Below are 22,791 nucleotides of genomic sequence, written 5' to 3'. Positions count from 1 at the left end.
ACTAAGTTGTGGCCACGCATTATTGTTGATGTTGTTCCCACGCATTAATAAGCCACGCATTATTTTTATTTATACAGGACGTGACCAGCAGGCCTCGTAAGCCTGTCGTGAAAGCAGTGAAGAAATGGCCCAGAGAGGCAAAGCAAGACCTGCAAGACTGCTTTCAATAAACCGATTGGGGGTTTTTTGAAGCTGCAACTGGCAACCCGGATGAACTGACTGACACTGTGACATCGTAAATCAGGTTTTGCGAACATCATTTCTCCCATTCCCTGTTCTTCAGTGGTCAGGACCCCCATGGACCCTCACAGAGCAGGTACTGTTTGGGTGGTGGGTCATTCTCAGCACTGCAGTAACACTGACGTGGTGGTGGTGTGTCAGTGTGTGTTGCGCTGGTCTGAGTGGATCAGACACAGCAGTGCTGCTGGAGTGTTTAAACACCTCAGTGTCGCCGCTGGACTGAGAATAGTCCACCAACCAAAAATATCCAGCCAGCAGCGTCCTGTGACCCCTGATGAAGGACCAGAGGACGACCAACACAAACTGTGCAGCAGCAGATGAGCTGTCGTCTCTGACTTTACATCTACAAGGTGGACCGACAAGGTAGGACTGTCTCTGTTTACATCTCAAACACAATTCGGGTGGAATTCCCCTTTACGTGCACAATTTCCTGGCTTCATTCATCAGGCATTTGTCTGTTAGATGTGCAATACATAAACCCGCCACTAGAGGACGTCCAAACTCTGCCGAAAATATATACCTGTACCACGCAGCCCAGTTTCTATTTATTGATCTGCCATCTAAGAAGGTCAGTCGGTGTTATATTTGAGGGAGTAACAGAAAAGCCCGTTTAGATTTAAAATTGAAAGGCTGGTCTGTGTTTAGAGACAGATGTGACTCAGAGACAGCGAGCTCCGTCTGTGGTGTTATGCAGCTGTTAATCTACATCATAATAAACATCAGTGTTTCTGTTACTGTAGGGCAGTGAAGTCCTGACAGTGGCCTTAAAGCAGCGTAGTTATGCACTTCTGTAGTGTTACTTTTCTCAACATTAACTTCCTGAATAAAATAATCTTATTTATTTATACCTATATTATAGGTATTTATCTATAGCCATTTTAAATGATTTAATTTGATCATGTGTTTTTAAGGATATTATGGATATCATTTTTATTAGAGCCTAATTCTGGATATTAATTTTATTAGAACTTCAATCTGGATGTTAATTTTATTAGAATCAGGTCTGGACTGCAGGCAGGTCAGTTTAGCACCCGGACTCTTTTGCTACGGAGCAGTGCTGCTGTAATAGGTGCAGAACGTGGTTTTACATCGTCTTGTTGAAATAATCAAGGCCTTCCCTGAAAAAGACGTCGTCTGGATGGCAGCAGATGTTGCTTTAAAATCGTTCAGTATTACTGGTGCCTTTACAGAGGTGCCCTAATGCACCCCATACCATCACGGAAGATGGTTTTTAAACTGTGTGCTAATAACAAGTCAGGTGATTCCTCTCTTCTTTAGCCTGGTGGAAGCGGCAAACATGATTTCCAGGAATTGTTGGACCACAGGACACTTCTCCACCTCCCCTCAGTCCATTTTAAATGAGCTCGGGCCCAAAGAAGGTGGCAGCGTTTCTGGATCCTGTTTATATTTGGGTTCTTCTTTGTGTTTTAGAGTTTAACAGCGTTTGTGGATGCAGTGATGAACTGTGTTCACAGACAGTGGTTTTCAGAAGTGTTTCTGAGCCCATGCAGTGATTTCCACTACAGAACCATGTCTGTTTTTAATGCAGCGCTGCCTGAGGGCCCAAAGATCACGGCCAGCAGATCCTGGTGTTCAGCCTCATCCCTCACAGTCAGAGATTCCTCCAGATTCTCTGAGTCTTTAATGATGTTCTGAACCGCAGACGATGAAAAGCAGAAGCTCTTTGCTGTTTTATGTTGAGGAACGTTCTTCTTGAGTTGTTGCTCTATTTGATGGTCCAGTCTTTCACAGAGTGGTGACCCCTCCTCCTCTTTACTTCTGAAAGACTCCGCCTCTCTGAGATGCTCTTTGTACCCAGTCATGTTACTGACCTGCTGCCAATCAACCACCAGCTGTTTTTTTAGCATTACACAACTTTACCAGCCTTTTCTTGCCCTGTCCCAACTTTTTAAAAATGTGTTGCTGGCATCAAATTCAAAATGAGCAAATATTAAAAAAAAAAAACGATAATATTTCTCGGTTTCACCGTTTGATTTGTACACCGTTTGATCCTCTGGGAGATCACATGACTCCTGATCCTCCAGTATGCCTGACCCTTTTCTACTTTTGCACTTTTTACAATGGATGTCGTCACAGAATTCCAGTAAAGACAGAGTTTTAACATGAGTGTAAAACCCCCAGGTGGGCAAGCCAGGGGGCGCCAGCGGCAAGGAGAACCTCCCTCAGAGCTGAGGAAGAACCCTTGGGAGGAACCAGGATCACCAGGGGGGACCCGTCCTCCTCTGGTCAGACTACCTACAGAGTTATTATACTACTAATATTAATAGCAGTAATATTAGTGGTAGGAATAGCTGGGATTGCCTTGTTGGCCTGGTGTTACGATCACCACTGCGACCCTTCTCTGTTTTTGGGTATCGACCCAACGCCTCTTCTTTGCCTTGTGATAATAAACCCAGTCTTCTGCGCTTCATATCCACAGGCGTCTGGATTCTGCTGACTTGTTAAACTGCCTTTGTATTTGTATTTTCTATTAAAAATGTAATGATTTAAAATGATTTGCACATCATCGCATTTTGTTTTAATTGACATTTTCCACCGCATCCCAACCTTTTGGAAACGGGGCTGTAAATGAACCGAAGAGTCATTCGCACATTGAAAAGCAGTGTAGTAGTAGCTGTGGGCCAGACTGCTGCTGAATATTAATATTTAATTCATCACTTTCTTACGGCACCACTTAATGCGAGCACTAACATGTTTCTGTAAGACTTGATTTCATCACACAGCAGCTCCTGAATAATGACACATATCATAATGTAAAATATGTATGATTACTCATCTCAAGCTACACATTTAACCCACTCAAAGCGCCAATTCTTCAGAATATCTGCATCACTGAGTGTCTGAGCTGTAAACTGAGTGACTTGGTGTGAAAGGGTTCAGACGCCTTTACAGTGGTGGTGATGGGAACCAGGCGTCACCATGACTACAACACAGATATAGACACTTTATTTACCATCCAGAACCACCAGAGAACCTACACGAGTCTTCTGGGTTTATGTGGGATGCTGATGATGAATTCTTGCTTCATAACCACTTCATTTTGAAGAAATTTTGAAAAATGGGTGGAATTCCCCTTTGTCAACATAAAAAAAAAAACAGCTTTGAAAATAAAGAGACACACGTTTTTTTTATATCATATTTCTTTTGTTTAATGTTGTCATTGTTTTTCAAACACACACACATTTTAATTTCTAACTCGGAACAATAAACACAGGTCGTCATAATTGTCTTTTTTTCCAATATATATGTATATTTATATATATATTTTCCCAAGATGTTCATCAGTATAATTAGACATTGACAGATTTACTCTACAATTGTTTGCCATGTATGTCTGGTTCTCAAATGGTTTCCTGTAACATGGTACCTCACCCGGTGTAAATATTCAAAACATTGGAAATGAAAACATCGAAACATAAATAAATAAATAAAACAATAAAATGAAATAAAATAATAAAATAACAGTGAAGAGCGCATCGCCCGTGTTCCCCCGGCCCGGTCCCTCCGAAAGAGGCCAGGCGAGCAGAGGCGATGCTAACCTACGTCCCTTTCTCCAAGCTTTCTCCAAACAAGGCGGTTCTGCAAAGGTTCTTTAGTGAAGGCAGTGGTTCTACTTAGAAACATGAACCATTTGCATGGTGAAACACTTCTTCAGACTGATGGAGAACGTATGCATATGGTTCTATAAAGAACCGTTTGGTCCTATATAGCACCAAAAAGGGTTCTTCTACCGTAACAACAGAAGAACCCTTTTTTGGTGCTAAAGAGAACCACATACAACCACACTCTCCAGCAGTCTGAAGAGCCATTTCACCATGCAGAGAACCATTCAAGCATGAAACGGTCCTATATAGAACTCACGGTTCCAAACAGAACCACTGTCTCCACTACAGAACCCTTGCAGAACCGTCTTTTTAAGAGCGCAAATGAAATAAATAAGGAAATTAAATAGAATACAAAAGCAAATTGGTTCCTAACTGACCAGAGCACTGAACCCTGCAGGCTTAAACCAGCCTCCCTTCCGAATCGGCTTTAGCTCCGCCCACTATTCCAAAAGCCAGCCTTCCCATTTGAGACGATTCCCGCTCCGAAGCGACGGCATCTACGTGAATTGTTGTTGTCTCGCTTTCTTTTCTGTACACGTTATTCTGGAAACGCTCCGACACGCTGGCCTTTAATAAGGCAGGCCTCCGTTTCCGTTATTACGTTTCTACTAGGTCCTCATTCTCGCCGTAAAACACAGAAAGAAAAGATGACACAAAATTACAAAATAAAAGTCCTCTTTTTACGAAAAAAAGCAGAAGCAGGCTGTGCCCTGACTAATTTCTGCTTGGAAAAAAAAAAGGTAAACAGGTCAACGTAAACGGACGGCGTGCGCGATGGACAAATCGTTGCGGTTTCGTAGCCGCTGTGCTGAAGTTACAGCGCCCCCTTTTGGTCCCTCCAGTGAAGAGGACGCGCTAACTTCAACTGAACGGACAAATTACCCGTGCCTGTTCCCCCTCCGTCCAAACACCAAATAAAAATAAATATCAAGACGGAGAAATGGCTTCATACACACACGTAAAACAACAACAAATAATAATAATAATAATAATAATAAAAAAAAGAAAAACAGAAAACACACATCAAGTTCTATTAGTCCTCTTTCAGGATCCTCGCCGCGCGATTCCTAGGACAACCCTTCTGTCCATCGTGTATCACGAGTCCTACCCCAATAAGTGTTCCGATCACTTCCACCCCTTTAATTTACCACCGTCTGACATAGCAGTCACCCAAATTTTAAATTCTTTCGAAATTGTGTCAAATTTGGACTATTTTTTTGGGGCGTACCTGAAAAAAAACTGGACCCCCGTCCCCCAGATATTCCCCACAGTACAACACCGAACGATACAGATTGTTTTTTGTTGTTTTTTTTATATTTATATTTATATATATTATAACAGCTACAGATAAATGTTTATTTCCATGTTTCAAACTCAGCATCACAGAAATAAGACAGAAATAAATAAAGGAGTTGTGCTATCGGTGTAGTTTAGGCCCGGGCAAAAATCTGCGTCAGTCTTCGGCTCTGATTAGACCCACGTTACGATTTTCAAACACCGCCTGCTTCCTGATTCAAGTAAAAACAAGGCCAGACCTGAAAACGCCAGCACGTTCGGGGGTTTCGAGCATCGGTTTTCAACCAGAGAGGAGGGGAAAACTTCCCTAAACCTGTTTTTGATGGCAGTTGGCAGCATAAGCAAGACAATACGGTCTTTGGTCATTTTCCTAGATTAGTTTTGCTCTCTTTGGGTGGGTAAGAAATAAAGAGGGGCGGTCATGCTGGGATGGGGGCAGAAATGATCTAAGGCCATTTACTTTCATAAGACAGAAATAAACGAAGCGAGTTTTGGGTGGAAGTAGAGTGACTGTAATGGTGATGGAGCTCCACGCCGTCCTCGTTTTGCTGTGGAATACCTGAGAACTAACCTGCTTCAGATTTATGGCCACAGAAACAGGTCATTATACGTGCTGAAGACGTTAATAGAGCTGCTGGCCCCGCCCACTGCTGCTAGGTAGCTCCGCCCACTGTCAAACCCAATCAGCCGTCGCTGTAAGCGAGCAGTCTAAGCCGCCTAATCTGGTGAAGCTGGGCTAATGTACACGAGGAGAGAGAGAGAGAGAGAGAGAGAGAGAGAGAGAGAGAGAGAGAAAAGAAAAGGAATACAGAGAGAAAGAGATAGAAAGAGAGTGAGCAGCAAAAGGGAGATGGGGCAAAAAGAAAAAGAGTGAAAGAGAAAAGAAGACGAAAAAGAGGGAGAGAGAGAAAAAGTGAGAGAGAGGAGAAAAAGAAAAAGAGCGACTGAGAGAGAGAGAGAGGTGGGGGAGAGAAGGAGAGCAGGAGAGGGAGAGAGAGAGGGAGGGCGAGAGACATCCAGCTTACATGCGGGATCACGTGTAGCCGCACGCATCATCACAGGCTCATTTCATGCTGACAGATTGTGTCCTGTGTGACTGGAGCACTGGGGGATGATGGGTAATTCTGAGCGTGCTGGGATCGGGGGGGGGGGGGGTTGTGTGCATAAGAGCAAACCGGTAAGGGCACTGCGAAAATAAAGAGATAGAAAAAAAGAAAAGAAAAGAAAAAAGAGAAACAGAAAACGTCCCCCCAGGTGCCTGGCAGTGTATAAACTACAGAGCTAAAACCAACAAACAGGCGCGCACGCACACACACACGCTCACACACACGCACACGCACACACACACACACACACACGCTCACACACACGCACACACGCACGCACACACACACACACGCACACACACGCTGCAGCAAATAAAGTCCTGAATGACCTGGTCCCTTTTCTGCCTGCTTCACTCACACACAGTATACAATTATAATCCACTTCTACATTAAAAAACAAACTAAAAAGGCATAATTTCTATTTAATAAGACAAAAAAGTAATAATAAGACAGAAACCCAGCACCAGCAACCGACTCACGGCCGACGTGTGCTTTGAAGGACAGACCTAATCCTGCTGCCGATGTCCCGGCCCAGCTGTACTTTCCGTTTTCCGTAGATCTGAGTCGCGTTTGGTGAGACAGTTGCTCGTTTCTCGCGGTTCTGCCTCGCTCAAGTTTAAAAGCGCCATCAAAAACGAGGTTCTTGTGCACGATCGTTTCCCCTTTTTGGTCATTTCCGCTCCAAATAACGTTCGTGGAGCATCTCTGGCATCGAAACTGGTTGATTTCGGGCCATTTTTGGGCCCTAATTTGCATTGAGTGGTGTAAAGTGGCCACTGGTAGGTTCACAAAGCCCAACTGCAGTACACAGTGTGCGCTTTCACTCTGCTGGGCCTGATCAATCGACTTTATCAATAAATCCCAACGGTATTGGCAAACCCACGCCCTGTATGTCTGCATGCAGTTTATAGACAGCATAGTCCTACACTGCTATAAAGGAATGTTTGAGAGATAAGACACTAAATAGACGTTAAAAAGAATAGAAGACATCTACAGACATTGGTCCAAATCATTTTGTGGCAGTTTACAAAAAGGCTACGAGTCTATCGTTGGTAAGAAAAAGAAAAAGAGAAGGAACGAAGGAGGGAAAGCGACATGCTGGGTGGATCTGGCGGTCGTGTGACGCGGAAAAGGTTCTGATTTTGTATCTCGGTTGTGCAAAAGCTCACTAAAACTCAACGGTAAGCAGAAGAAGAAGAAGAAGAAGAAGAAGAAGAGAAGGTAGGAGGATGGAGGAGAGGAAGAACGTGCAATATATACACAGAGACCTGTAGGCAGTTCGTCAAAGCCGAAGCAAAGAGGAGTCGTACAAAAATAAATAAATCAATTAATAAAAAAAACCAAAACCAAAACAAAAGAACGTACAAATGCACACATTCACACACACAAACTACAAAAAACCGTTAGAATATCAGAATAAAAGTCTACAAAGGACGATTCGTGTATATACGGTAGATCATAAATACGCCCAATAGTCGCCGGGGTCGCCGGGGTCGCCCTGTCGCCGATATTTTAGAGTTTGTGAAGGACGTTTCAGAAAAAAGCGGGGACGTATTTACAGAGGAGACACGACCACACACTCACAGGATGGACGGACCGACGCGACGGACGGATGGACGTGGGGATGGACGGAGAGACTGGGGTCCTGCTGTGAGGGGGGTGGGGTTTATTGGGGGGGTGGGGGTGGGGGTGGGGGGGGTGTTACAGGGTTCATCGAGGGGACAGATTTACACTCTTTGTGGGGGCAGATAATTCAGCTGTTGTAAATCGGGTGGTCATGAGCGCAGACTGGGGTAGGAGCGCCGGCCTTTAGGTGCTGAAGTAGACTGGAAGAGAAAACGAGACAAAACAGACGTTAAAGTAAGACCACCTCCTCGTTTCTGCGCTCACTGTCCACTTTTATCAGCTCCACTGACCGTTCAGTTCTACTCTGTAGTTCTACAGTTACAGACTGTAGTCCATCTGTTTCTCTGATACTCTGTTACCCTGTTCTTCAGTGGTCAGGACCCCCATGGACCCTCACAGAGCAGGTACTACACAGCACTGACGTGGTGGTGGTGTGTTAGGGGTGTTGCACTGGTGCGAGTGGATCAGACACATCAGAGCTGCTGGAGTTTTTAAACACTGTGTCCACTCACTGTCCACTCTATTAGACACTCCTACCTTGTCGGTCCACCTTGTAGATGTAAAGTCAGAGACGACAGCTCATCTGCTGCTGCACAGTTTGTGTTGGTCATCCTCTCGTCCTTCATCAGTGGTCACAGGACGCTGCCCACAGGACGCTGCTGGCTGGATATTTTTGGTTGGTGGACTGTTCTCAGTCCAGTAGCGACACTGAGGTGTTTAAAAACTCCAGCAGCGCTGCTGTGTCTGATCCACTCGCACCAGCACAGCACACACTAACACACCACCACCACGTCAGTGCTGTGTAGTACCTGCTCTGTGAGGGTCCATGGGGGTCCTGACCACTGAAGAACAGGGTAACAGAGTATCAGAGAAACAGATGGACTACAGTCTGTAACTGTAGAACTACAGAGTGGAACTGAACGGTCAGTGGAGCTGATAGAGTGGACAGTGAGAAACAGGGTTGTGGGTTTAATGCACTAACAGAGTAAAGTGGGTGGGGAGGGGCAGGGCTTATGCTCAAGACACACCCACACTCAGATGACTGGACATTTACTGTCTGAAGAGCTTTTAATTCTGGAAGTTCTGATTTTTGGAGGTTTTTATTATTAGAGGAAAATAAATCTTGACCTCTGAATTAAAAAGGCTGTAAATATGCGCATCGTTCACTAAGCTGGTATGTGTCACAGTGAAGTGCAGCTCTGCTGTCTTACCGATGATGACGATGAGCACAATCACACATATCACCCCCAGGATGATCATCATCTGCAGACAGGAGAGACAGAGGCAGCGTCAGAAAACGTAACAATCACCTGAATGAACTCAGATTAAATAAACGCCTTGATCAACGTTTTAAACTCCACACGACCTCACCCTCATAACTACAGAACACATTCTTTTCATACTGGACACTGAATAATTCAGAGTAGATACTGAATAAATCAGAGTAGATACTGAATAATTCATAGTAGATACTGAATAATTCATATTAGATACTGAATAATTCATAGTAGATACTGAATAATTCATATTAGATACTGAATAATTCATAGTAGATACTGAATAATTCATAGTAGATACTGAATAATTCACAGTAGATACTGAATAATTCAGAGTAGATACTGAATAAATCAGAGTAGATACTGAATAATTCATAGTAGATACTGAATAATTCATATTAGATACTGAATAATTCATAGTAGATACTGAATAATTCATAGTAGATACTGAATAATTCATATTAGATACTGAATAATTCACAGTAGATACTGAATAATTCATAGTAATTACTAAGTAATTCATACTAGACACTGTATAATTCATAGTAGATACTGAATTATTGATAGTAATTATTGAATAATTATTACCATGTAATATTTCTACAGTCTAGATTCACAAACAGCACGAACACACAGCGTGACTGGGAACCTATATTCACAGATTCAGTCCTCGCTGATCATCTCGCTCTACTGTGTCTTTACAGAGCTAAACTGGAGCTCAGTTTGGATCAGACAGTAACCCGAGGCTGGACTGAGCCCGGCGCTGGTACCTTGGCGTTCTTCCACCAGTACTTATTCTTCAGCTTGGCGGCGCTGGTCTCGAACTGCGAGGCTCCGGCCTGCAGCGCGTCGGCCCGGTCGTCCAGCTCCGAGAGCTTCTGATCTCGCTCCAGGACCTTATCTACGTTCACACGCATGATGTCCACCACCTGAAGACGGACAAACACAGATGAGTTAGAAGACATTAGAGACACAATTATTCTAGGTTGTAGATTTTATCTACGTTTAAAATCCCTCTCGCAAGACACGCCAAGCATCCTCCGTTGGTATTTTTACCTTTTTATATTTATATTATCATCTGACGTTTTTCATTTATTCATTGTTTAGTAATGATGTTGCGTTATTATTCCATCCTTACTGGCTTCCATCATTACTGTCTTCCATCCTTACTGTCTTCCATCCTTACTGTCTTTCTTGCTCAGTTTTCTTTTACTTCTCTTGTTTCTTTGTCTTCAGCTCCTCGAGACCACCGGTGGTCCCAAACCGCACTCGGTCATGATCTCCATAACGTTCATACTCCATAAGCTCCATTCAGAAGCTGGGCGTCGTGTGAGGCTGTAGCTCTTCTCTCCAGTCTAATAGACGGTGATGTCATTTTAAACCCTTATAATAAAAGAAGCTGAACTCAGTTTGTTTTTCTACTGAAAGTCGAGCCGTTTTTCCCCAAATCTGGGCTCTAAACTATAAACAGACGGCGTCTCTTCAGTGATCTGCTCTGGAAACATCACTTTTAGAGAACAACACAAAGAGCGTCGGAGATTTTTGGCTCTCAGCAGTGAATCGTAAGCATGTAGTGACATGTGGAGATCATAAAACACACGTTCTGTTCATTTGAGGAGCTTTTAAAAATAAATAAATAAATATATAAAACATAAAAATTGACATTTATTTCATGCAGCTACTGAATAATCTGCCTTACGATTCGGTCACGAAAAATTCAGATGGACAAACCAGAATCTACCCTGGAGAACAAGAGGGTGAAGTTCGTTTAAGTGCCCATTCGCGTCCTTCGGCGGCGCTGCGGTCGTCTACAGAGCAAGATTTCCAGGTTTAAAGATCAGGACAAGCACCTTCCGATGACGTACTGAAGGTCGAAGGAAAACTACAGCTGCTTTAGGGTGGATTTTATGGGCGGGCTTATGTTTGAAATGCTAATGCTGTATTAAACAGCCTGCGGCTCGGCGGCTCATGATCGGGCAACACAAGCGACAGCATTTTAAAGGGCCCATATCCTCTCTATCCCTTTAGAATGGAGCCGGCTGTTTTTGTTGCAGTGCCTTTAAGCCTGATCCATGTAAATAAGCTCTGTTCCGATTGGCTGCGCTGTATTGCGCCTTTGCTCAAAAAGCAGTCCATCCACTCCTTGGTGTGAGTGGGCGGAGCTGAACTGCTGCAGGAAGAATGTGCGGAGATGTGACATCACAAAAACGGCGAGCTCATTTATAACCCAATCAAATATAAGCCGCACGGATGGAACTGCACTTTGACAACATTTACTCACTGCATCAAACGCTGGTTTTTCTACGATACCGGCCCTTTAAATGCTCATTTCAAGCCCCTTTAAGCTGAAATGTGTTACATAAATGTAATAAATTTAAGTCCATTTAACGGTGGATGACCACGGTCAAGCAGTGGTCAGTAAGGAGGAAGGCAGTGGGGCCACTCACCTCGTCCACCTGAGCCTGTGTCTGCTGTAAGCGGCGGTTGCTGGTCAGGTTTGGGGGGGCCTGGTTCCCTCCATCTGGGGCGGGTGCGCCGGCGGGGCCTGGGGCAGACCTGTCAATCAAAAATCAAAGGCACATTTCACATCTTTGGTGTTTCCCTGCAAACGTATGTAGAGTAAACAAACGGCTATACGGCTGTAAGGCATTATATTCATGACCATTCTCCTGAAACGGTCCAAACTGAGCTCCCACAACTAAAAAAACACATAAAAACACTGAAGTATGATCTATTTATTCATTAATCAATATATATCAATATATCGCTGATGTCAGCAGAAAACCTCGTCTTTCCAATTTTATGACGTTTTTCAGTTTTTGACACAGTTTGAAAGCACCTGTTACCCTTTACACTGTGTATGAATTTCATGAAGAAGGGACGGAAAGAAACAACCCAAAATGACTCGAAGAGACGTCTGGTTCCATTGACTTCCATTAAAAGTAAAGCAGGTTTTTTCCTCCTCCTGTAAAGTTGCCGTTTTAGAGATGCGAGCTTTTCTTCCGACGCAGTGATGTACAGCATTCGTACGGTTATGAGTTAAAAATATACAAAATCGTCCTATATAGGGTTCTTTCTATTGAGAGGAGTCTGTCCCAAACTCTAAACCCTAAAACTGAAAATAAAACTCAAATCTTGCTTTTTTTGTGTTTAGATTTTTTTGGATTTCTTTCCGAGCAAAACCGAAAGATTAACATCCATCAGGAGTTTAGTGTTTACATAAATAAATAAAAACGCTGGTCCCGAGTTTTTCATGTCACTACGAAACACAAAGAACGCTGGTCTGTGGGCGGGGCCTTATTTTAGCCCCGCCCCGGCACTTTAGAGCAGAAAGTGGGGCTGCATCCCGGTCCCTCATGGCCACGTGGCGAGCAGTTAGATCCCGTTGTTTTGAAGTAAATGTGTCCCAGAGTCTGAAAGTCAGTGCGGATCATTAAGAATCGAAGAATTTTCCGCTTATTTTTTTGTGTTTTAGTCAAAATATTACGATTTTATGTGCGTCAAAGCCGCGTTTGGTCGCGGACTGGCTCTGTTTTACGGTTTCCCGGCTAAAATCGTCACTCCCGAAACATTTGTTTACGTTTCGGTAATGTCATGATTGTTTCCATAGAATGATCCATATACCATTTATACCATAATTATAACATAATTATTGCTATTGATCATTTATACCATATTTATATTTATATAAACTTGCTACGTTGTTCATAAAATAGTTTGCTCTGCGTTTTTCGGCTGAATCCCTTTATCTTAGTGTTTAACGATGCAAAGCAATCACTTTAAAGTCGAGTCATTGTGGTTTATTTTTCAGCCGTGATCGTTTGTGCGTTCATAAAAAGCGAACGGTCAGTTTTGGTCATTTTAACGTAAACCCTCCTACCGTGAAGTGAAGCGTAACCCGTGAGCTTAAAATCTGCCATCAGCATCACCATCAACAAAACTGCACTAATCCACGTGAAACTGAGCTTTATTTGAACTACAACAAGGCCAAAGAGGGTCGATGACACATTAGCAGATCTGGCCAGGGTCAGTGAGGCCTTGTAAGCCCTCATAACATCGGTACGGCATATTCCCGGTGATCAGCGTCGTGAGACGAGAACCAGGAACTCTGTACTAGTGCATAAATCATCCCCCCACTTTGCTCTGAGGAACCGTGGGCGGCTTTAGGCTCTTATAACCGCACACGTTTCATACCAGCGTCGGAGTTACTGGCCACGCTGTGGCCTAACACCTGAAATAACGAGCCTGGAGAGCAAAGAGAAGCACAAATGCCTACAAACTGGATCTAAAATAGCACCATTTATCAAGTATCACAGCATCACAACTTATTATTAATCACTAATTATTATTTTCATAATCAAAAGAGCACCTATGTTCCAGATGGGTCTCTGTGCATGATTTGAGTGTTCTGTTACACCGAGAGGCACATCACAATCATCATATGCCCGAAAACGTACACAGTATTCATTCCTTACTGTGCGTAAGTGCGATTTCAGCCTTTAATGACGAATCCAGTGAACAGACTGTGGTTGCAATTCCACAATTCGGCCACCAGGAGGAGACAAAACTCTGTATAAAGGTCACCTCTGCTTCTAATCCCTCTAACCGGACAAGCGCCGTCCGTCTCTTTTATACGCTAATTGTGCCCAGATGAAGAGAATAGGTGACATATGAGAACATATGAGCCCATTCAAGGCTAATTAAGGCCTTGTTTGAGCCAACGTGGCGTATTTACTCGAGTCTCTGCCTCTGTTTCAGCCTCTCCTTCTCGAGGGCCTATATTTAGACGTCAAATCCTGCCCACTGTCACCTTCACCGAGCTGAGGAGTCGCCAGCAGCGCGGCTATCGGGCCCCTCGCTCTGGCTCTGAGCTGCTTCAAACGAAAAGGCTTGCGTACATCAGCTCAGCGCCGCCGCACCGACGCGCCTGCCAGGGCACAGAGGCTCGTTCTGTGGCGCTGGAAAGGTGGGACGGTGTTTCACAGAACGAATTCAAAGCCGGCTGTCCGCAGGGCCTCGGCCAGCGCGGCCTACGATCCCGCCTTTTTTCTGTTTCAACGCCGCTGGACAGACGGATGAAAGGTTAAAAGAGGCTGCCAGCTGTAAAACCTACGTCTCACACTGGATCAGATGAACTTAGAGGTTGAAAATATATTCATTTATATGAAAAGTGAGAATGCCCTCCACGCTTAGGGCCAGATCAGCTGCCATCAGGGCTTTTTTATCTCAGTAGCGCTGGACAGAAAGACGACAGGGTCGAAAAGAGGCCGCCAGCCACAAAACGCACGTCTCATAGCCATAAAAATCACCTTAAAACTTGAAAACATGTTCATTTACATGAAAACTGAGAATGCCCTCCACGCTTAGGGCCAGCGTGGCCTACGATCAGGGCTTTTTTGTTTCAGTAGTGCGAAGAAAGGGGAAAAAAGAGGCCTCGTCGTCGAAAACATGAACTTACAGGTTGAAAATCTATAAATTTTCATGAAAAGATGGAAGCGCAGTCCGAGCTAAGGGCCATATAAGGTGGTCCTACCACACCTGGCTGTGTGGCAAAGCTACAAATCATGTCCAATCACGCGCTGGCAGTCAGCTGGCCAGTCTGGAGGAGATAGCCGAGGCTCTTGGCACGACGAGTTCCTCATAATCCACAATAAGTGCTTGCTTGGAGAAGCTTTGCCAGCTTCTGGGTCCATCATCTAATCCTATGACGCCTATGATGGTCCCAAAAATGCGGCACTCTCACGCCGTAGGCCGGCGAGTCCCGACAGCATCATCGCCCAGCGTTTTTAGATTTAACGGGACTGACGACGCTGGGACGTTCCTCACGGATGTGAGCGGCACAGGGTCGAAGCCGAAGACCGGGCCAACACCCGCACCCTCAACAGGCCTGCGTTTATGTGCGTCACACGCAACACACACACACTCTGAGACCGGTTTCCGTGGCCAAAGGGTCCAAATGAACGAGGTTCAGCAGCTCCACGTCTCTGACCACGTCTCACGACCTGACGGCTGAAATAAACAGCGCAGACGTTCTGCAAGCGCGGGACGCACGGACGCGGGGTCCGAGCAGCAAGCCGGCCCGTCCAGCTCAGCCGAAACAGGCGGTTTAGGCTTGGATTTCCACTTGAGTTATTTAATCCCGGTTAAATAAGGCGTGCGGGGAGGAACGGCAAGAGCAGCACGGCCATCTTCTCCTGCAGAGGAGCAGGCACGACGGTCACTGCGCCAGCCATTTGGTCCCAGCCCAGCCACACGAACCGCAAGCCCCTCCGATTTGGGCAGATGTGGAGCAAAATGAGCCGATTTCGGGCAAGAATGGTGCAAACAATGGAGGCGATGGTCCTTTTATTGCCTCGCAGATGACAGGCGGTGCGCCCCAACCCCCACCATGTGCACCACGCTTTGAGGGAAAACAGCCCGGGTGAATAAAACGAACCAAACGGCTGCTTTTATGTCCAAACACACACCTTTTATCTTCAAACCAAGGACTATTCGGCGCCGTTTTGGGACGGTGCGCTGAGGACGGGCCTATATGTGACGAGCCTGAGGCTCCTGAAACCACCTTGTGCCTTCATGCTTATTCACACAGGCACATGGTCTATAAAGACACTTATTCTTCGGTTATTACACAATAATAATCTTCTCACATATCTGAGCCAGTCTCATCCTCCCAAACCAGCCCGATCCGGCGGGTATAGGCGTGTTTCCAGCCACTGATGCTTCCAGACAGCAGCAGACGGACGTGCATCTAAGATACGTTCCATTTTAGACGTCATTTGGCTTAAATGGCCAGTTCTATTAGTTATATTAGTTCTATTAGTTATATTTAAGGATGTCTGTGCTGAGCATAGACAGAGCTGCCTATTATTAGCCTATTTATAGGCGTTATTAGGTATTACTGGAAAAAAAACGCTCCATGCTTTCAAAACGAGCGGAGAAAGGATAGAAACACTGGCATTATCTGTAAAAAAGGCAGATTTTATTTAAAGAAAGCTATTTTTTCACATGATCAGCTGCTCGGCACGTCCTCCATCCAGTCCACAGCCACGCAAAATATATAAATAAATATCAAATCAACAGAATAAAACGCAATACTCACATTTCTCAGTGAGGTTTGTGCGCAGCTATATACAGTCCTGGAGAAAGGTGGTCTCTGAAAGGCTGGGGAAGGTGGGCTGCCTCGGGCGTTTTTTTTTTTGTTGGTTTTTTTTTTCTCCCTTTGATTGTTTATTTATTTGTTTGTGTGTTTGTTTGCTGTTGATCCTCTCCGAACCGCTCCTGGTCTTTTTCCTCTCGTCCGTGCGCTCCTCTCGCCTGATATCCCGTCACCGAGCCGCACGGATCTCCGGCTGACTCGACTCTCTGCCACTGTGTACACAAAAAAATAAGATGCTTTGGATTAAGGGGGAACAAAGATGGCACGTTGACGTCACTCGTCATACGGGTGACGGGTTTTTTTTCCACACCCGTACTCGGGCTCGCCCCGCCTACCCTCGGCCTAGCGATGGGGAGTCGACTCCGAAAGACTCCAACGCGGCTGCGAGTCGGGCTCTCGGATAGTGACTCAAAGAGTCGGCTCTTTGACGCTTGGAGTTGTTTTAAACGGGCTCCAGGGACCGTTTGACGGAGGCGTGTGTGAAGCAGGAAAGATGGAGGCAGTTTGTTTAATTAGCAGCTTTAAACACCGCCAGCGCTGCTCAGCAGCCGCTGAGGGCACAAACTGCTCGCAGCGCCGTTTCGGCCCATCCTGCGCCTCAACGCTGCGATAAACCGCTACATTTCCTGAAGAAACTGCAGTGATCACGCAGCTTATGCTTGCTAAGATGTTGCTAGGTTATGATATCCCAGGTGGTTGCTAGGGTGTTGCTGTGGTATCCTAGATGATTGCTTGGGTGTTTCTGAATGGTTGCTATGGTATCCTAGGTGGTTGCTAGAGTGTTGCTATAGTATCCCACGTGGAGTCTAGAGCGCTGCTATGGTAGCCCAGATGATTGCTAAGGTGTTGCTGTGTGGTTGCTAGGGTGTTGCTAGGTTGTTGCTATAAAATCCCAGGTAGAGGCTAGGGTGCTGCTATGGTAACCCAGATGGTTGCTAGGGTGTTGCTGTGTGGTTGCTAGGGTGTTGCTATAGTATCCCAAATGCTAAGGTGCTGCTATGGTAGCCCAGATTGCTAGGGTGTTGCTGTGTGGTTGCTATGGTATAACAAATTATTGCTAGGGTGTTCATGTATGGTTGCTATGGTATCCTAGGTGGTTGCTAGGATGTTGCTATAATATCCCAGGTAGAGGCTAGCGTGCTGCTATGGTAACCCAGATGGTTGCTAGGGTGTTGCTGTGTGGTTGCTATGGTATCCCAGGTGATTGCTAGGGTGTTGCTATCCCTGCTGAAAAACAACACAAACCAGCATGAATTCCATGCTGTTCTAAGCTGGTTTATGCTGGTGCTGGTTTAGCTGGTCACCCAGTATGGTCATGCTGGTTGACCAGCATACCAACATCAAAAACACAACATATGCTGGTTTTGCTGGTGACCAACCAGAGATGATATCCCAGGTCGTTGTCGTTGCTATGAACCCAGGTGGTTGCTATGATATCCTATGTGGTTAATAGGGTGTTCCTAACAGACTTTTTTTGTCATCATTCTGGATCAGACCAAACATTCCAGAGGTGGATCTTTAAAACTGGAGTTAGCGGACAAAAATCTCGCAAATAATAATAATAATAGGAAGAAGAAGAAGAAGAAGAAGCATTGCTAAACAACAAAAGGAAAAACCAAAAACAACATTTTTCAAATCTCAGCTGGGATTTGCTCCTTATAGGCCAGCTTCCTATTCAATTGTACAATTCCTATTCAAATAAGTTCCACCTTAAATGCCGCTGCAGTTCCATTTTGGCACCGGCACCATCATGAGAGCTGCCGCATCACTTAAGGTGGATGGGAAAAGTCAAACGAGCCAAACGACTTAAGATCCAACCTTTTCATTTTCAAAGAACCGAAAAAAGGATCTGAAAATGATTCCTTTCTTAAAGCACATTGTTCTGTTAAATAAGCTGAATTTTCGTCATCTCACTGTAACCTGTAGCTTTTAAGAAACGGATAAACTCGGTTTAGGGTGGTTTCATCTCTGCTGCGTCCCTTTATCTGTGGAGCAGGACTGGTTAAAGCACAAGTGAGTCGAGGAGTCGATTCCAGCAGCGGGAGTCGAGTCGGACTTCCTCGGAGTCGTGCATCACTAGCCGGGCCACGATTGGCTCGTTGCGGCCCGCAGCGCTTGGCTGGGATTGGCTCGTGTCGCCACACAGGCGAGCCGTCCGCCAATCAGAGGCGGGATGTGTCGGAAAACGGGCGGGGAAAAAAAGACCGAGGCTGCAGCAGCGCTGCTGGGGAGGGCGATGGAGAGAGAAAGATGGAGGGTGAGGGGAGGAGAGAAGCAGATGCACCTGCTAACAGCGTTTCGGCGAGGCTTTAAAACGGTTTCAGACCAAGGGGGACAGAAGAGAGCGGCCAGATCAAAGCGTGTCCATCGATCTGTCGCCCTTTATTGGCGATCTTAGGTTTCGGTCAGCGAGGGGGTTCAGAAACAGACAAAATGGCCGTGTGTTTTATTAAAGGAGAATCCCACCAATTTTTCAAAATTCCTCTTTAAGTAAGTGTGTGAGATTCAGACGTCTTTACAGTGGTGGTGATGGGAACCAGGCGTCGCCATGACTACAACACAGATATAAACACTTTATTTACCATCCAGAACCACCAGAGAACCTACACAAGTCTTCTGAGCTTATATGGAATGTCGATGATGGAAAATAGTGGAAAATCTGGAATAACAAGCTTTCTTTGGACTATTTTGCCGCACAGCGCCCTGCATATTATGTATCCTTCCACCATAAAAATATGTCCAAAACTTTATCTCAGGCAGTGAATTCATGACCATCTCCTGTAGGAACTTTCTGTGAGGAGCTTTTAGAGGGGGACGTCTGGTTCCCATCACCACCACTGTGAACGGCTCTGACTCGGGAAGTTTCTCTAGAGCGGAGCGTTTCACACCGAACCGCTCTGAACGACTCTGTTTACATCGTAATCGTTAGATTATGAAGAATTTTTGGAAAATCATTGGAGTTCCCCTTTGATGTATGGATGGAACAGAATTATTAGGTTTATGATGAGTTTGTTGAGCAGGACATACAAGCAAAGCTTTGGCCGTGCTTTTATTATCTTACATAAAAATACACTTTTCCCAAATTCATGACAAATATGTTTATTCACAGGACTATTAGTGACGACTAAAAGGGCAACTACACCGATTTTTCAAAAACATTTTACATACACAGTATGGACAGAAGTATTGGGACACCTACTCGTCACACCTACGGGAGCTTTTATGACTCCCATTCTAAACCCATGGGCATTAATACGGAGATGGTCCCCCTTTGCAGCTCTAACAGCTTCCACTCTTCTGGGAAGCTTCTACAGGATTGTGGTGTGTCTGTGGGAATTTGTGCCCGTTCATCCAGAAGAGCATTTGTGAGGTCAGACACTGATGTTGGATGAGAAGGCCTGGCTCACAATCACCGTTCTAGTTCATCCCAAAGGTGTTCTATCGGGGTGAGATCAGGGTTCTGTGAGGGCCAGTCAAGTTCTTCCACACCAAACTCACCCAATTGTGCCTTTACGGAGCTGCTTTCTGATCAGTCATGCTGGAACAGGAAAGGTTCTTTTCCAAACTGTTCCCACAAAGTTGGAAGCGTAGAATCCTCCAGAATGTCTTGGAGATGAATCATTAAGATTTCCCTTCACTGGAACTAAGGGTTCTAGACCAAGCTCTGAAAAACAACACATATCATTATCCCTCCTCCACCAAACTTTACAGCTGGCACTGCGCAGTCAGGCAGGTAACGTCCTCCCGGCATTCGCCAAACCCAGACTCGTCCATCAGACTGACAGATAGAGAAGCTGATTCACTCCACAGAACACGTGTCCACAGCTCCAGAGTCCAGTGGTGACGCTTCACTCCACTCCATCCGACGCTTGGCTCTGTGCCTGGTGATGTAAGGCTGCATGCAGCTGCTGAGCCACGGAAACCCTGCGATGAAGCTCCCGGCGCAGTGTCTGTGCTGATGTTGATGCCAGAGGAGGTCTGAACTCTGCAGTTATTGATCAGCAGAGCGTTGGAGACTTTTATGCTCTGTGCTCCTCAGAACTCGGCGACCTGCTCTGTAACTTTACGTGGTCTGACACTTCATGGCTGAGCTGCTGTGATTCCTAAACGCTCCCACTTTCCAATAATACCACTTACAGTTGATCATGGAATTGAGTTGATTTTATACACCTGTGGCAGTGAGACTGAATAAACACCAGAATTCAATGATTAAGACGTGTGTCCCAATACTTTTGTCCATAGGGTGTAATTGAATGGTTGAGATGTAAACAGAGCGGTTCAGGGTGGTTTGGTGTGATACACTCCGTTCTTACCGAGTCAGAGCCGTTCACAGTGGTGGTGATGGGAACCAGACGTCCCCCTCTAAAATGATTATGAATCCACTGCCTGATGCCTGACTGTACAACAGTTATGAGAAGATATGAAACATCTAGAGAGTCTAGAACTTGCATTTAAAATCTATTCATGGTGGAGGGATACATGCAAGTGGTTGTGGAGCAAAACAGGCCCCAAAGAAAACTTTTTTTCTCCAGATTTATGACTGTTACCATTCCCAACATTCCTTATAAAGCTCAGAAGGCTCGTGTGGGTTCTCTGGTGGTTCTGGATGGTTAATAAAGTGTCTATATCTGTGTTGTAGTCATGGCGACGTCTGGTTCCCATCACCACCACTGTAACGACGTCTGAACCATTTCACACCAAACCCCTATGAATCTATGCAACAGCAAAGAAAATTAAAGCGCTCTTCGCGTTTGATTAAGTTAAATGCTTCACTCTGTTGTTTGGGATGACAAAACGTGTTGGCAGCGGTGGGATTCGAACCCACGCCCCCGAAGAGACTGGAGCCTTAATCCAGCGCCTTAGACCGCTCGGCCACGCTACCGTGTTACACAGGGCAGATAGAACGTGTTTTTGGAGGTCCATCTAATCATCAATAGGGCCATAAATTGACAAATCTGTGAGTTAGAGAACGCCTTTCTTCATTTCTGCCCCTTTTCTGTTGCCTCTGCTGTCCGTCCAGCTCTGTTTTGTTTCGTAATGGTGCTTAATGTGGTAACTTGCTCCTTCATGACGGCCGCACCATCTCTGCAAACGTGACGGTGAACAGGTTTTCGAGCTCCCACCTGTCTCGAAACCCCCAGCGTTCACTTACTAAGTGTTATTTATCGCTGGCTAAGTGTTTATGTTGGTTAAACTGCCGCTGAAACGCAGATAAGTAGCGTGTTGGGTTGTAAGCAGTCAGAGCCGGTTTATGAGGAGTCTGGCCGGTTCCGGCTGAACAGCAGAGGGCGCCCGCGAGCGAGTCCTCGATGAATGGGAGTGAGTGGAGCTCAACGGCTATAAACGACAGTTTCTAATCACTGGCCCAGAACCTTCCTTTCATTTTTAGACTGTAGAAGGACGCGTTTCACTGAAAAAGCAAAGAAAACTCACCTGTATCTCCCTTTTCCTACAGCAAACGGGTTCTGGGCAGCGGGACGCTAACGTTGCTGCTACTGAGTGCTGATTGGTTGGCCCCGGCAGTGGTGTAATATTTCAGGTCCAGAAAGTGAAAATCCTTCCCAGGATTTTGTTCCAACTGCCTGGACAGCTCGGCTGATGGTTTGGTCTAAACTGGAGAAGCCAGGCTGTTGGAACAAAATCCTGGGAAGGATTTTTACTTTCTGGACCTGAAATATTACACCTCTGGCCTGCTGAGCAGGTCATTGGACCCGTTCCCATTTTAAAGCTCTTAGCTCTTCTGTGCTCAGAAAATGAACATATTTCTATGTTAAAAATGCTTAGGCGTTTATGAACTATGACAGAATTTACGCTATCATGCAGGTGCCAGCAGTGAAGCATCTCCAGCTGTAATAAATGAAAAAAAAGCAGTGATATATATATATATATATATATATATATATATATATATATATGCATGCATGAGAAGAAATATAAGAATTTGACTCTTTGTTTTATTTTTGCCATATTTTCCCCGTTTATTCCCAGACACTGTTAGTGAACCAGCTAGATGGACCATCAGTGGCGCGATTTTATATTCATAAATATTCATAAATAAACTTTAAAATCAGAGGTCCACTTTAGTTTTATTTGTAAATGAAGCCAAACAATACCTGTAAACACCTACTACTTCTGACAGTAGGAAAGCTGCCAGAACACTGGAGTAATGTCAATCTTTTGATATTTTCAAATAAAGTGTCTGTTTATTTTTTAATCTCTAGATTGTAAATCGATTTTTCCAATGTTTCATGATTTTCCCCCTCTGTTCTGGTTTACTGTGTGTTTGATGTTTCTGTTGATGCTCCCTGTCACAGTTCACCGGTCTGGCTTTATCGGGCAGGTACAGTGGACACAGGCGGGGTCAGGGAGTCTAGATAAGCGACTACACCTCAGAAGAAAAGCCCACAAGCCGCGACGGCCGCTGTTTGTGCGCGACTTGGCAGGAAAATGAGCCCAAAGTCGCT

General features: G+C 45.1%; 1 protein-coding gene and 1 non-coding gene across 2 annotated transcripts; both read right to left on the bottom strand.

Annotated features, from left to right (window-relative positions):
* Nucleotides 1-3,383: 3,383 nt before the first annotated feature.
* Nucleotides 3,384-21,779, bottom strand: vamp2 (vesicle-associated membrane protein 2). Its single transcript, XM_017721985.2, has 6 exons — nt 21,761-21,779; nt 16,271-16,539; nt 11,619-11,727; nt 9,942-10,100; nt 9,106-9,157; nt 3,384-8,094 (listed from the first exon to the last, which is right to left on the bottom strand). Coding segments are annotated over exons 2-6 (339 nt in total). The 5' UTR covers nt 16,273-16,539; nt 21,761-21,779; the 3' UTR covers nt 3,384-8,077.
* Nucleotides 21,128-21,209, bottom strand: trnal-aag. Its single transcript has one exon. It is a non-coding gene; the product is annotated as a tRNA-Leu (tRNA).
* Nucleotides 21,780-22,791: the final 1,012 nt, after the last annotated feature.

Source organism: Pygocentrus nattereri, chromosome 18, assembly GCF_015220715.1.
Source record: "Pygocentrus nattereri isolate fPygNat1 chromosome 18, fPygNat1.pri, whole genome shotgun sequence".
Classification (NCBI taxonomy): Eukaryota; Metazoa; Chordata; class Actinopteri; order Characiformes; family Serrasalmidae; genus Pygocentrus; species Pygocentrus nattereri.
Note: the sequence above shows the minus strand (reverse complement) of the source record. Positions and strands in the feature narration are given on the sequence as shown.